The sequence below is a fragment of the Pediculus humanus genome, genomic scaffold (genome assembly GCF_000006295.1).
Source record: "Pediculus humanus corporis 1103172108260 genomic scaffold, whole genome shotgun sequence".
In the NCBI taxonomy this organism is placed as follows: domain Eukaryota; kingdom Metazoa; phylum Arthropoda; class Insecta; order Psocodea; family Pediculidae; genus Pediculus; species Pediculus humanus.
This window is the reverse complement of record NW_002987829.1, coordinates 144,994-159,623: the sequence shown is the minus strand read 5'-3', so window position 1 is coordinate 159,623 and position 14,630 is coordinate 144,994. Positions and strand designations below refer to the sequence as shown.

Genomic DNA, 14,630 nt, shown 5'->3' with positions numbered 1-14,630 from the left:
ATAAATCATGCGATGTTGTATTTAAGGAATCTGGGGGCCGAAAAAAATTTTCGATGGAAGCTTGTAGATTAGATACTGGAACTTCGACAAGAGTAATTTTTTTTTAATTTAAATCCATTCAAAAATTTATTTTATCATTGACATTTTAATGAGTTTTTGTTTTTTTTTTTAATAAAATTTTTTAGGTATTCTCTGTTAGGGTTAGAGATAAGGGTCCTGATTATAGAGGTTTCGTTCAATTGCCACTTATTCAATCATCTACTCTAACTTATGATGAAAGTATTCTAATCAGTCAAAGCACTGCTTTGTGTTTTGTCGAACCATGTCAAAGAAATTTTAATAGCAGTATTTTACAATGTCATGTGAGTCTGAGATTATATCATTAAATCTATTTAAAATTTCTTGCTTGGAGAATAAATTATTTTTAACCATCGTTTATGTTTCGTAGGAAAGAGATGGCAAAATAAGTCCAGTTCTTTGTAATCATATAAAAGCAGCTCTTAGATGTTTTTCTGAAGCAGTTCCTTTAGCAGTTAATACTTCTGTTTTAGAAATTTTAAACATAGCAGATGAAATTAAGAAAGTAAGTCATTTTGTACGATTACAATACTTATAGTTGTAATAATATCGGAAAATTTAACAAAAATTTTTTCTTGTTTGTAGGATGTTTGGAATTTATTATCAGAAGCTGTTGGTCCAGTTGTTCAAAGAGTTTCTAAAAATATTATGGCAGTTAAGTGCAAAGCTAGTCCAAAACATCCCCTAGGGTATTTACACTTTTCATTTAATATGACAATTAAAGGAGAATCGGAAAATCATTTTTCATGTTCCTGTTCTACATTTAAGGTTAGAATTTAAAACTTATTTTAATTTAAGAAAAAAAAATTTGTTTTTTTTATTTTATGAATAAATTTTTAAAAGTGAATAAATTATTAGGAAAATGTAAAAACTCGTAATAAGGAGGAACAAATTCGTTGTCCACATTTTTATGCTTGCATATGTGCCTTTGTAAACAATGTTAATTTATGTGAAGAATTTTCATCTTTTATTAAATTGGAAATTCCATTACTTACTCCTTTGGTACAAACAAATGTTGAAAGTAAGTAAATACTCTAAATAAATTTCAGTTTTTGTAATTTGTTTGAAATTAATTCAAAAAATTTTTTTTTTTTTAATATTTCATTACAGTGTTTACTAAATTGGCTGAAAATGATCCGGACCCACTTTCGAAAATTTTAAACGAATCCGAATGTAAAGTTGAAGTTTTCAGAGAGGATGTTGGTAATATCTTATCGGAAAATATAACAGAAGATGAAATTATATTTTCTTCTCAAAATGACATCAACAGTCAATCGATCGGATCTCTAAAAGTAAAAAATAATAATAAATCAATTTTAACAATAATTTTCTTGAGTACTTGAATAAAAAATAATTTTTTTTTTAAATAGGTTGCAATGGATAGTGATTCATTGGGTTATTCAATTAATAAAAGTTCCTTTTTAGAAGATATAACAAATCCTTGCGATATAAATACTAAAGAATTAGTTCCTATTGAAGGAGAAACATTAATATCGACAACAACAATGGACTTGCCAGCGACATCTCTCATATCATCAATCGATCTTCCTTCTCTTAATGCTTCACTAGATCTCCATTCTATAACAAGCATACCATCTTGTATTCAATCAGTCGAATCTTCTTCAACATTTTCAAATGTTAATTCTGGATTGTTATTGGAAACAGTCATGGGTTCAGATATTGAAATGTCAGATTCGTATTTCATGCCTCAGCTAGCTCCTAAAGTCGATTGCTCAGGTACCTTATTTAGAATTTTTCAAAAAGAATCTTATTCGTTAAATAAACTAAATTGAAAAAAATTTTATTTTTTAGCACCTGTGAGTAAAGTAAATTTAAATTTTACCGAGTGGTTGGGTACCGTAACGGAAACAATAAATCAACACATGCATTATCAATTCGATGGAAAACCGAATCCGTTAGTTTTTCACGTGCCACAGGTTATTTTAAATTTTTGATTTTTAACTTTTATAAATGAATATGAGGAAATAATTTTTTTTTTTGGTTTTAGAAATTTTTCGAGAAATTAAAAGAAAGAATAATATTCATAAGGAAAAAGAAAGTGCCCACGAATGTAACGACATTTACGAGGAAAGATTCCATACCCATGGGAACATTCACGAAGTACACGTGGAGTTTAACGAACATAATGCACGTCCGTTACGTCTTCGACACTCCACACGTAAGTTCAAAATGGCGTCTTCTTCGAAAAGAAATTTAAGTAATTATTATTTAATTCAAATTTGTATTTAGATGCCGCTCAAAATATTTCGCGCTTTCGTCAAAGACAAAGATGGTAGTTTTGTACCGTCTTGGGAAAACTTTCAAGTCGAATCAGAAGACGGCAAAAACAATCATCCGATATTAAAACCGGCTCAGTATAAAACCTTCATTAGAGTGGGTAAGTCGAAATGGTTTTATTATTTATAAGGCAAATGAAATTAGTAAAAACAATTGAATTAAATAATAATAATAATTTTTTTTAGGATTAACTTCAGTGGATCAGTTGGAACCTACTCCTTTTAAAATAGAATGGATCCCCGATGTCCTTCCCCTCAGTCATATTGGAGAGTTGAGAATTCAATTCGAGTTTGGACATATCCCTCATCCAAAAACGAGTTAAATATTTACAGATTTTTTCATTTTTGGATCTCAGAGCTGTGGTAATCCATCGTTTAAAATAATAATAATAATAATAATAATAATATTTGCCTACTATTGAATAATGAGTTTTCAATGTTGACTCGTTAATTATTAATTTATTAATTAATTATTTTAAGACAATCACCCTTAAGACTAATTTAGTGCACTTGTACTTTAATATCGGTTTACCGTCCATCCATGAGAAAGAAGTGGATCATTTTTGTGTAAATTAGATTTAGATATGATTATTATTTAACGTTTGAATTCGAGGGTAAGCCAAAAGGCGTACACAATATTTTATTTATAAATGTTAAATTATGAATTATGGTACAACATGCTTTTCCTTTTCTACTCCATGAGTGGAACATTATTGTTTTTTAATTTTTAAATATATAAAAGTTTGCAGTGGTGTCAGCATAATAATAATAATTATTTTTATTTATTTAATTAAAAGAATGAAATTATATTTAATATTGAAAATTTAAAAAAAAATAAAATAAAATTATTAAAATATTTTAATAATAAACGCGCGTATTTTAATTAATTCCCTTTTTCCTTAATTTACGTACAGTTATGCGTTAAATATGATGATTATTGAAAAATAAATAAAAATTAGAGTGAGAATAAATTTTAAAATCAAATTAAATGAGATTGAATAAAAATTTAAATCGTAGTAATTATTTAGAGGTTTGTTTTGGTGACACTTGATTTTAAAAAAATACAGTTGGTATTTATGAAAATTTTTAAGTTGGTAGTCGTATACAATTTGTTTCGTAATGTTCCTCTAATAAAATTACAGTTGGTATTCATTAAAATTTTTAAGTTGGTAGTCATATACAATGTCGTAATATTCATCTAAAAAATTACAGTTGGTATTGATGAAAATATTTAAGTTGGTAGTCGTATACACAATTTGTTTTGTAATATTCCTCTGTTTAGACTTGACAAAAGGTGTTTTCCGTGAATTTTTTACTTAGGTAAATTATTGTATAATTATTTAAATATTATTTTATTCAGATAATAATTTAATTAAACGAATAATTAAAATTTTAAGCGTGTATAAATAGTAAATAATATTAATTTTACTCTTCAATTTTTTTTTTTAACAAAAAAAAAAAATAATAATAATTTGTTTACAAGTTTTTTAATTAAACAAGACAAAATATAATAAATTGTGCGTAAATTTTTTTCTTTTTAGAGTTTTTCATATCCGAAATTAAAAATTAAAAACAATGATTGTTTTTTAAAAAAAAAAAAAAAAAAAAGAAAATGTCTGGGAAAAACGCCATCCTTAAAGTTGTTATTTTGGGAGATGGTGCTGTTGGAAAATCATGTCTCATGCAAAGATATGTCAATAATAGGTTTGATGAAAATTCATTTCATACCATAGGGGTTGAATTTCTTAATAAAGAAATCGATCTTGATGATAAGACTTTTATACTTCAAGTAAGTACATTATTGTTATATTTTTTTAAAGGTCAATGATCATTATAAATTCCTGCTATATATATGATAATTAATGTAAACAAATGTGATATTTGGGAATAACTATTTTATAAATAACTAATTCTAATATCATATTTGGTTGTCATTACTTTTGTCAATTTCTAAAACAATTAAGTTAAATCGAGAGGTTTTTTTTTTTTTTCAATTATAAATATAGATATGGGACACAGCCGGTCAAGAACGATTTAAAAGTCTTAGAACTCCATTTTACAGAGGATCTGATTTGTGTTTATTAGTATTTAGTTTTGATGATAGAGAAAGTTTTGAAAATATAGAAAAATGGAAAAATGAATTTGTTCATTATGCTGATATTAAAGACCCGGCAAATTTTCCTTTCGTTATAATTGGGAACAAAGTAAGTAAATTCGAATCGAAGATGATCATAAATTAATTTTTTTTAATTATTAAAAAAAAATTTGAACATTTCACTTGTTTTTCAAATCACAGGTTGATTTAGTAGATGAACAAAGGCAAATTTCAACAGAAGAAGCAGTTTCTTGGTGTAAAAATAATGGAAATTTACCATATTTAGAAACGAGCGCTAAAGAATCGACAAATGTTGAAAATGCCTTCGTCACAGCCGTTAACATTTGGTCTAGTCTAGAAGAAAAACTTGAAAAAATGTATGATGGTGATGCAGTTACATTAAGTCAAAATTATGAAAGTCCTAAATCAGTATCATGTTGCTCATCGAATAAGTCATGACTTTATTTATGTTTGACTTTTTTTAACTCGAATAATTTTTTTTTTTTTTTGTATACACATGGCCTATATATATTTTATGTGTACAAACTTTTGCATATTTTTAATGCATTCCCAATATGAAAAGGTTGTTTTCTTTTTTTTTTTCATAATTTGCTTTAACAAAATGTTATGAATTATGCAATGCGAAATTTATTTAAAAGGAATAATTTTTAAAGTTAAGCTTGTAAATAAAATTTATTCAGTCCAAAAGGAAAAAAAGAAAAAAAAAAATCTATATTTTATATATATATATATATATGTATAATTTTTTTATGTGATAAATTCCTTACTTGTTATACATTTAGTAAGGTTGTAAGATTTATGTATAAATAAAATAACACCACTACAATAATAAACTATGTTTCGTATGATTTATTATCATCATCATCATCATCAATATATTATTTCGATTATATTTATTATTAGTTTATTTTATACATTTTGAATTTTTAAAAATATTTTAATCACTTTTAATTTAATATTTTTTTAATTCTCATAAATTTCAAATTATTTAAAAGCAGCTAATAAGAGTGATTTTATTAAATTAATTACATTCGAAAAAAAAAAAAAATGAAACTCGCAATAGAAATTATTTATTTCAATTTTATGATTTTTTTATTTGGAAAAATTTTTTAAAATGTATAAATTTATAAATAATATTTATTAATTGTGTACATTGATATGATTACATAATGATTTATTTTAAATAAATATAATAAATTTGATATTATTATACGATTGTATAAATATTGCATTAAAAAAAAAAAAAAAAAAGTACATTTTAAGTTAATGTAAATCAATTTTTTTTTTTGTTTGTTTGTTTTGTTATGTACCTTTTAATAATTTTTAATGGTTATATTTTTTTTACTTAATAAGTATTAAATAAATTAAATTTAAACAATGTTTACTGAAATTTACTTTTTAGTTAGTTATCAAGCACATGTAAAAAAAAATAATAATAATAATAACATTTAATTCTGTTTTAAACAGGATATCTTATTGCTTTATGTAAGCAGTTTTTTTTTTTTTTTTTTTTTGTAATAAAAAATAAAATGTAACCATTTAAAAATAATATTTATTTCTATAAAAGTTTATTTTAATAAAAAAAAAAAAAAAATGAAAAGAAAAGAAAAAAGTATGTAATAATTATCGAATGAATTTTTTGTTTTGTAAAATGTTTATTTCCTCAACTACTATATTTTTTAAAGTTTATTGTAATCAATAATTATTATAATCTTACCAACATCTTATAGATATTTTTAATAAAAAAAAAAAAATATTATTTTTTATTACAAATTCCAGTTGGTGGGTCTTCAATGTTTTAGTTTTTAATAACAAAATAAAAAGAAAGAAATTATATTAAAAAAATGTTAAAATTTCGTATGAATTTATTATTATTATTATGTTGGTTTTTTTTTGGAATGTTAATATTTTTTACTACAATTAAAATAAGAAATTTAAATTTGCTCATGAGGTCAAAAATATGACCTTTCCAAATATAATAATGAATGACGGTTATTTTCACACTAGCTTTTTCATTCAAAAAAATTCCGTTGGGTAAATATGTAATAATATTTAAAGTTTGCAAGAAGGCGGTGGGAAATAAAAATTGTCAAGTGGTTTCGGTACAACTTTCACTTTGAGTTAGTTTTTTACGTTAAATAATTTTATAAAATAATATAAATATATATTTAAATAATTTTTAATATTAATTTTGAATGTTTTTAAAGTTTTTCATCTTTTTCATTTTAGGTTTTTAAAAAAAAAAAAAAATGAGCAAATCAACTGTGTACATTGTGTCCGCTGTTAGAACTCCAATAGGTATTTTTTCATTTCTCTTTAATTATTATTTATTATCTTGATATCATTTAGATTTTTTATTAATTTTTTTATTTCTCATAAAGCTAATAATTTAATTAATAGCAATTATAATTATCAAATACTTGATTGGATTGTTTTAATTTTTTTTTGTTGAAATTAGATCATGTAACGGTACTTTCGGTTTATAAAAAAAAAAAAAAAAAATTAAAGCCAAAGATAATTTTTTTTTGATTTATTTCAGGAAATTTTTGTGGCTCTTTGTCATCATTAAAGGGTTGTCAATTAGGGAGTATTGTTATTAAAGCTGCTTTAGAAAAAGCTAATATTAAAGGAGATGATGTTTGCGAAATAATCATGGGCCAAGCTCTCGTTGCTGGCCAGGGACAAAATCCTGCTAGACAAGCAGCAAAAGGAGCTGGAATTCCTTATAGTGTGCCTGCATTTAATGTCAGCATGCTTTGTGGATCTGGACTGAAGGCTATCAACCTTGGTTATCAGGTGATTTCCTGTGGTGAGGCTGATATCGTGGTCGCAGGGGGACAAGAATCGATGAGTCAAGCTCCTCATGCTATTCATATGAGAAATGGAGTTAAAATGGGAAATGCAGACTTCACAGATACCATGTTACATGATGGTTTAATATGTGCTTTTCATAATATTCATATGGGAAACACAGGTAAAATTTTTTCTTCACACAAAAATAACTAAATTTTTTTTATACATTAATGAAACAAATTTTTTTTTTTTATTCAGCCGAAAACATAGTCAGCAGATATTCGATTACTAGAGAAGAACAAGATAAATTTGCAGTAGAATCTCAAAAAAAAACTTTTGAAGCTCAAAATAAAAAATTATTTAATAATGAAATAGTGCCAGTAACTTATACTGTGAAAAATAAAAGTTTTACTTTAGAACATGATGAATTTCCAAAATCAAACATGACATTAGAATTACTTTCACAATTTAAACCAGCTTTCCTTAAAGTAAGTTTTGGCACGCACGAAAAAAAATTCTTTTCATTTTTGAGTTTAAATAATAATTTGAATTTAAAAAAAATTTTTTTTTTTGTTAATTTTCAGAATGAAGGTTCAGTAACTGCTGGAAATTCTTCAGGAATCAATGATGGAGCTGCAGCAGTAGTTTTAGTATCTGAAAAACAATTAAAAGAAAAAAATCTTAAACCGTTAGCAAAAATTATCGGATTTGCTCAAGCTGGGATTGAGCCTAGCGTTATGGGACTTGGACCTGTACCTGCTGTTAAAAATCTGGTAATAATTTAAATATTAATCAGCAAAAACATTATAAACTTTTTTTTTTATTTAAATATTTTTATTTATTTACAGTTAAAAAAAGTCGGATGGAATTTAGATGAAGTCGATTTATTCGAACTTAACGAAGCTTTCGCTGCTCAATCGATAGCAGTAAATAGAGATTTAAAAGTTGATGAAAACAAAGTTAATGTTAATGGAGGTGCCATCGCACTGGGACATCCCATAGGTGCTTCAGGTAATACATATTTTTTTAAAAACAATTCATAAATATTTCCTAATTGAAATTTATTTTGATACATGAATTCATTTATTTAACTTCAGGATGTAGAATTGTAGTCACATTGATTCATGCATTAGAACAAAGAAATAAAAAAAAAGGAATTGCTTCTCTTTGTATCGGTGGAGGAATGGGTATTGCTATAGCACTTGAAAGATGCTAATAATAATAATAATAATAATAATAATATCTAAAACACATCACTATAAAACACAATTATATTTATACTCGAGTAAGAAGATTTGTTTTATCAACATTTCATATGATGATAAGATTTTTAGTGATTACAATTGTGCGTCTTATAGAAATCGTAAACTTTCATCCTTTTTTTTTTTTTTTACATATATATATATTTTTTATATAAATATCAGAATTATTAAGTTGTTATTCGTACAATTTCTTTATTTATTATTTTTATTTTTATTTTTCTGTTTAATTATATGTTTAACGCATAGTTTTAATTTAATTTTTTTTTTTTTGGAAAATTATCATCATTTGTTATTATATTAAAATTTTTATACATCATATTATTTTAATATATTTATTATATTTACATAGATAAAATTATAAAAAATATTTTGATGGTTTTTATTAAAAAATTTTTTTTTTTACGTACAATAAGAAATTTTAATTTTTCGAAATTTGTTTGTTTTAAATTCTCATTGCAAACTCGATGATGGCGACAGGATTATTTTTCTTATCAATTTGAAAATATAATCAGTGATTGTTACCATTTAAATGAAATTAAATGATTTTAAACATCATCTGATTTATTTATTTATTTTTTTTTTTGTTTTGCTAGTTTGAAATATTTTCAAATCGGAACAAAATAAAACCTGAAAATTTTTAAATAAGAAAATTATTTTCGGTTTAATTACACAAAGGTATTAATTGGATATAATCACTTACTGTATTGGCCCATCCTGCATAATTTCCATGTAAACATCTAAAATGATTACCTATTTCATTGTATATTTTATTATTTAAATTTTTATATTTTTTTAAATGTGGCAAATAAATTTCGCTGGCTACTTTAAATATGTGTGTATCAACAGGTATGGCTTCCATGTGTCCAAGTGACATTAGACATATACAATCGGCAACCTATAATTTATTAATTTAAATTTAACAATAGTTTTTATTTAAAACGACATAATTAAAATTTATTTTTTTAATATATAAAATCACACCTTTGCTCCGACACCTGGTAACTTCATCAATTCCATTTTTGATAATTCATATGGTAATGTTTTTAAATTGTTTAACCAATTTGTACCGCCCAATTCTTTAATTAAACATGCAGATTGATAAATAAATTTGGCTCTGTATCCGAATCCTGCTTTTCTAAGATTTGACTCAACGCTGGAGTCGGCAAGATTTTCCAATTTAGGAAATCCATAAAATTTTTTACCATCTAATTCTGTTATGTAATCTCCATAGAATTCACACAACTTTTCAACCATCGATGAAATCCTTTTGAAAAAACAATTTTTTTTTAATTTTTTAAAAATCATTGTCTCATCATTTTGAAATATCAGAGTACAATCAAACCTTTTTATGTTATTATTAGAAGAACATATAAATGAAAATAAATTTTCAGTAACTTCTTGATTTAAAATTCTGACACCATGTAATTGTGGTGCAGCTTTTTTAAAATGTGGATCACTTTCAGACCATATTTTATAATAATTATTTAAATCAACGTTTAATCTCAAATAAGAATGTAAAACATCTTTTGAATTAATAAAATCACTTAACCCATCAATCTCAGATAAATTGTTTTTTTCAACATTTTTTGATTTACTGATACACTTAAAGGAAATATAACTGTCACTCTGATTGAGTATCCAAACTGAATTTTGAAAAACACCGATCCATTCATCGTTTTTAATATTTTTCCATCTAAAATAAAATAATTATTTAGATATGATAAAATAAAAATAATAAAAAAAAATTTAAGAATTTGATTAACAATTGTTAATAAAACATAACCTAAAACTTTGACCTCCGCATAAAGTTGGTTTTAATTGAAGATATTCTTTTGATATGTAAATTTTATTACAATTCATTGACGATAATCAATTTTATTTTATTTTAAAATCATATCACACTCAACCCGACATTACAAATTTATAATCGTCAGAGATCAATCGAAGAAAAATTTAAGATTTAAAATTGGCGGACTTTTTTCGATTTGATTTTGGCGGCCATATTTATTCTAAATTTAACTTTAAACGATTTATTAAATCCGTTTTTTTTTTTTTTTCATCTTTAACTTTTATTATAAGAAAAACTTTGCATTTCTTTTTAAAAACTTTATTATTAAATTTATTTCTTAATAATAATAATACAATCCACGAAACGGTTATAAAATTTTAATAACGATAATAAATCTTTCTTCGGATTAAAGATTAACAAAACAAAAATGTTTTTTTTTTTTGAAAATTAAATCAAACAATTTATTTTTTAAAATAAATAAATTAAATTAAATTGCAATTTTTTTTTAAATGTATATAATTAATGTGTCAATGTGTAAATTTTTGTCGATATAAATTTTTCCTTTGATAAATTATTTTTGCATGTATAAGAAAATAAACGAAATTTATTATTTAAAAATTAAAATAATATTTATTTTTGGTAAAAAGGTTGAAACATATTTTAAATTTTTTTTTTTTTATTTAAAGAAAAGCCATTATTGAGCGAAATAAACATAAACCAAATGTGTTGTCGAATGGTAATTAAAAAAAAAAAAAACTTTTTTTTAAACTTTTAAATTGTTTACAAAAAAAAAAAATCAGATTGCTCTCATAATGTAGCCCAGTAGTTTATTTTCGACCATTCATTGTTTACTATATCTAACTTTACCGAAACTTTTTTTTTTTTGTTTTTTTGTTTTTTCATTTTATTTGGCATCAGAATTTAAATTTATATTTTTTCTTATTTTTTTTGTCATGAATGAAGGTAATATTGGTGATACAACATCGAATATACGACAATTTACATCTGAAATATCTATACCAATTGAAAATACAAGAATGACACAAGAAATAAGATTTTTAAAAAGGCAAAATCACAGTAAGTATTTCTTATTTAATATTAATATTTTAATTAAATTAATTTTTCTTTTTTTTTTTTTTGTTACAGTTGTTGAAGCCAACGAAACAGGAATTGTCGAATGGATTGCAATACTCGGTTCTGTTCTTTTATTGATATTAACATTTCCCTTTAGCATCTGTGCTAGTTTCAGAGTTGTACAAGAATATGAAAGGGCTGTCATTTTCAGACTCGGAAGACTCAGAAAAGGTGGTCCAAGGGGTCCAGGTATATTTTTCGTTTTGCCTTGTATTGATAGCTACAGTAAAGTTGATCTTCGTACTGTATCCTTTGATGTTCCACCACAAGAGGTAAGATTATTTCAAACACATTTTTTCAAATTTTCAAATTTTTGATAGCTTGGATACTTGTATACATTTTTTTTCTCTTTAATAGGTACTGACTAAAGATTCTGTTACTGTTACTGTTGATGCTGTAGTTTATTACAACATAAAAGATCCTCTGAGTGCTGTCGTTCAGGTTTCCAATTACAGGTAAAAAAAGTTTAATATTTTCTGGATGTAAATCATTCTTATACCTTTATCATATTTGTTTTATTTCAGTCACTCCACTCAACTTCTTGCTGCTACAACATTAAGAAATGTACTTGGTACAAAAAACTTATCAGAAATTTTATCTGAAAGAGAAACCATAGCTCATACGATGCAAACGTCTCTAGACGAAGCCACAGATCCTTGGGGTGTAAAGGTTGAAAGAGTTGAAATGTGAGTTACAAGTAACAAACTCCTTTTTTTTATTTTAAATTTTAATATAACAAAATAGTTTTTACAATAAACGTACACCTTAAAAAAAAAATAATAACAATTTATTATTATTATTATTATTATTGCAGTAAAGATGTACGGTTACCTGTTTTATTACAAAAAGCAATGGCAGCAGAAGCTGAGGCAGCAAGAGAAGCTTGTGCTAAAGTTATAGCTGCAGAAGGTGAAATGAAAGCTTCAAAAGCTTTAAAAGAAGCTTCTGATGTAATAGCTGAAAGTCCAGCAGCTTTACAATTGAGATATTTACAAACTCTCAGCACTGTATCAGCTGATAAAAACTCAACGATTATATTTCCTTTACCCATTGATATGATTTCATTATTTATTTCAGGAAAAAGATTGTAATTAAAAATTTGAATAACTTCACCTTGTGCAACTACTTCATTTATGTTATTTCTTTTATTAAATTATTATTATTACAACAAATATTAATTAAATTTACTCTGAATCATCATCAATTTCTAAATTGTCTTCTTCTTCTTCTTCACTCGAATCAACCATATTAGATTCCGTAGGTTTACCAGATTTTTCTTGTGAATTTGAAAAAGGCATGACATTATTTTGAGACTTTCTAACAATATTTTCAATGGTAGAAGTACATAATGTTCTACAAGTTGAATCTGATCCTATTTGCAACCAATATTTTAATGGAGCTACATCTAAAGCAAAATTTTTTTCACTCACTCCAAATCTAAGAATACTAGACTCGTTAAATGAAAATTTAGTTTCTCTCATATTATATAAATTTGTAGACTTTTTAAATGGATGAAATCCACTCTTTTTCGGTTGACTATTGGCAGTCATTAAACCAGCAACAGTAATAATACTGAGATATTTTTCCATTTCAACATGACGAGCTAAAACATCACAAAAACTAAAATGATCAGCTTCGATAGTTGCATCTTGAAAGTTACTACATGTCAGTAAATAATTTTCATGTAAAAAACTTTGATATGATTTATTCCAATTTTCTGCAATTTCTAAAATATTATGAACAAGATCTCCTGTTTGCGATGAACACTGTGATGAATTTTCTTCAGACCTTTTCGGATATAATATCCTACCCATTTTTTTATAGAAATCATAACCGTGATCTCTTGCAGATAAACAATTATTGCTAACTGACAATGTGTCATCATTTAATTTATTCAGTTTTCTCTTTTTATTTATTTGATTATCACTTATTTCATTAGTTCTTAGTTGTATCACAGTATCGAGAAGAGCACTTCGTAAATCACCACATGAATTTTTAACAATGGTTTCTAAATTTTCAGCATTTAATTTAAAGCTATTTTTTTCAAATTTATTACAAAATACTTTCAGGTTTTTTTTTAACAGTGTGTCACTAATAGGATTAAATTTAATTAAACTAATATTTAATTTCACTTTGATATCATTTGGAAACAGAGAATTATGAAGATCCAATGTTTCATCATCGGTAATAACAAATGCTATTGGAGTTTTATTAAATGTTTTATACTTTTCAAGAAAAGAATGAAAGAGGTCAGGTTTCCAAATGAATACATTTGGAATATCTTTTACAATTATAAATGTAGGTCTCTTAGGTTGGAACAATGAAGGATACCTGCTACTCCTGGCAATAAAATCCTCAAATTTTTTGCTTTCAGACATATCGTAAAAACTTTTATCACCATATTCATCTTCGATAATATTGTCTGTAATCACCTTTGATATGGGAGTTATCCATTCAACAACTGACATTCCTTCAGCTTCGGCCACAAGTTTTAAAGTCGTAGTTTTACCAGATCCTGGAGGTCCACATATTAAAAGAATGGGAGACAATTCGAAATTACGTCTGGACACCCATCGCCGAACTTCAGATACTTTGCGAGAATTTACAGTCAAATCTTGTAAAGACTTTGGCTCCGACAATTCAGGTAATTCAGATTTAATTAAATTAGTATCAATTTTTAATTTTTTCCGTGATGCATTATTGAAATCAAAAGAAGATGGAGCCGTCCAAGTTTTTTTCATTTTTTAAATTAAATGAATTAATGTGTTATAAGCATAATTAATCTGAAATTTAAAAAAAAGAAGGGGAGGGGTAATTTTTTAAAATCGAATTAAAATAAAAATAAAATAATAAATTGTTTTATAGAAAAAGTTTTTAAGCATTTTAAATATCAACGACATAATTTACAATAAACATAGTTCGTTAATTATAAAAAAAACATTAAATAATAATTTGTTAAATGTGAAAAAAAAAAACAAAAAAGTACTCATACTTTTAATATTCTTTTGAAATTTCATTAATTTAATTAATAATCAACTTGTAAAGTTTATAATTATTAGCAATAAGTAAAGTTAAAAAATATTGATACATTAATTCATACTTTTGAAAAAAATCAAAGCCTCCGCGATGTTTAATTTTCAATGAAAAGCCTTCATATTTTA

The 14,630-nt window shown here is 24.9% G+C and overlaps 6 protein-coding genes across 6 annotated transcripts in view; 4 read left to right on the top strand and 2 right to left on the bottom strand.

The window, feature by feature from the left end:
* Phum_PHUM491260 (uncharacterized protein) overlaps positions 1-2,698 on the top strand; it is a gene marked incomplete at both ends in the record, with an annotated part of 2,966 nt that extends 268 nt beyond the window's left edge. The window contains 10 exons of the mRNA XM_002430551.1: positions 200-362; positions 449-583; positions 664-846; positions 937-1,099; positions 1,189-1,370; positions 1,449-1,815; positions 1,891-2,015; positions 2,087-2,257; positions 2,329-2,476; positions 2,562-2,698. Of these exons, the coding sequence (XP_002430596.1) occupies positions 200-362; positions 449-583; positions 664-846; positions 937-1,099; positions 1,189-1,370; positions 1,449-1,815; positions 1,891-2,015; positions 2,087-2,257; positions 2,329-2,476; positions 2,562-2,698 (1,774 nt within the window). The remainder of the gene's footprint in view (positions 1-199; positions 363-448; positions 584-663; positions 847-936; positions 1,100-1,188; positions 1,371-1,448; positions 1,816-1,890; positions 2,016-2,086; positions 2,258-2,328; positions 2,477-2,561) is intronic.
* A 1,289-nt stretch (positions 2,699-3,987) lies between these two features.
* Phum_PHUM491250 (rab9 and, putative) lies at positions 3,988-4,929 on the top strand (the record flags this gene model as incomplete). Its single annotated transcript, XM_002430550.1, has 3 exons — positions 3,988-4,164; positions 4,382-4,579; positions 4,672-4,929. 3 exons carry the CDS (start codon positions 3,988-3,990, stop codon positions 4,927-4,929), a joined length of 633 nt encoding a protein of 210 aa, XP_002430595.1.
* Positions 4,930-6,476: 1,547 nt separating this feature from the next.
* On the top strand, positions 6,477-8,603 carry Phum_PHUM491240 (Acetyl-CoA acetyltransferase, cytosolic, putative; the record flags this gene model as incomplete). The annotated part of the gene is made up of 7 exons (XM_002430549.1): positions 6,477-6,525; positions 7,031-7,465; positions 7,543-7,772; positions 7,869-8,057; positions 8,133-8,295; positions 8,382-8,471; positions 8,575-8,603. 7 exons carry the CDS (start codon positions 6,477-6,479, stop codon positions 8,601-8,603), a joined length of 1,185 nt encoding a protein of 394 aa, XP_002430594.1.
* Positions 8,604-9,107: 504 nt separating this feature from the next.
* Positions 9,108-10,406, bottom strand: Phum_PHUM491230 (8-oxoguanine DNA glycosylase, putative; the record flags this gene model as incomplete). The annotated part of the gene is made up of 5 exons (XM_002430548.1): positions 9,108-9,173; positions 9,247-9,441; positions 9,528-9,810; positions 9,889-10,239; positions 10,330-10,406. The coding sequence occupies 5 exons, from the start codon at positions 10,404-10,406 to the stop codon at positions 9,108-9,110; spliced, it is 972 nt and encodes a 323-aa protein (XP_002430593.1).
* An 882-nt stretch (positions 10,407-11,288) lies between these two features.
* Positions 11,289-12,560, top strand: Phum_PHUM491220 (Mechanosensory protein, putative; the record flags this gene model as incomplete). The annotated part of the gene is made up of 5 exons (XM_002430547.1): positions 11,289-11,412; positions 11,482-11,741; positions 11,827-11,924; positions 11,994-12,155; positions 12,284-12,560. 5 exons carry the CDS (start codon positions 11,289-11,291, stop codon positions 12,558-12,560), a joined length of 921 nt encoding a protein of 306 aa, XP_002430592.1.
* Positions 12,561-12,653: 93 nt separating this feature from the next.
* Phum_PHUM491210 (cell cycle checkpoint protein rad17, putative) lies at positions 12,654-14,210 on the bottom strand (the record flags this gene model as incomplete). The annotated part of the gene is made up of 2 exons (XM_002430546.1): positions 12,654-13,503; positions 13,552-14,210. 2 exons carry the CDS (start codon positions 14,208-14,210, stop codon positions 12,654-12,656), a joined length of 1,509 nt encoding a protein of 502 aa, XP_002430591.1.
* Between the last annotated feature and the right edge of the window lie 420 nt (positions 14,211-14,630).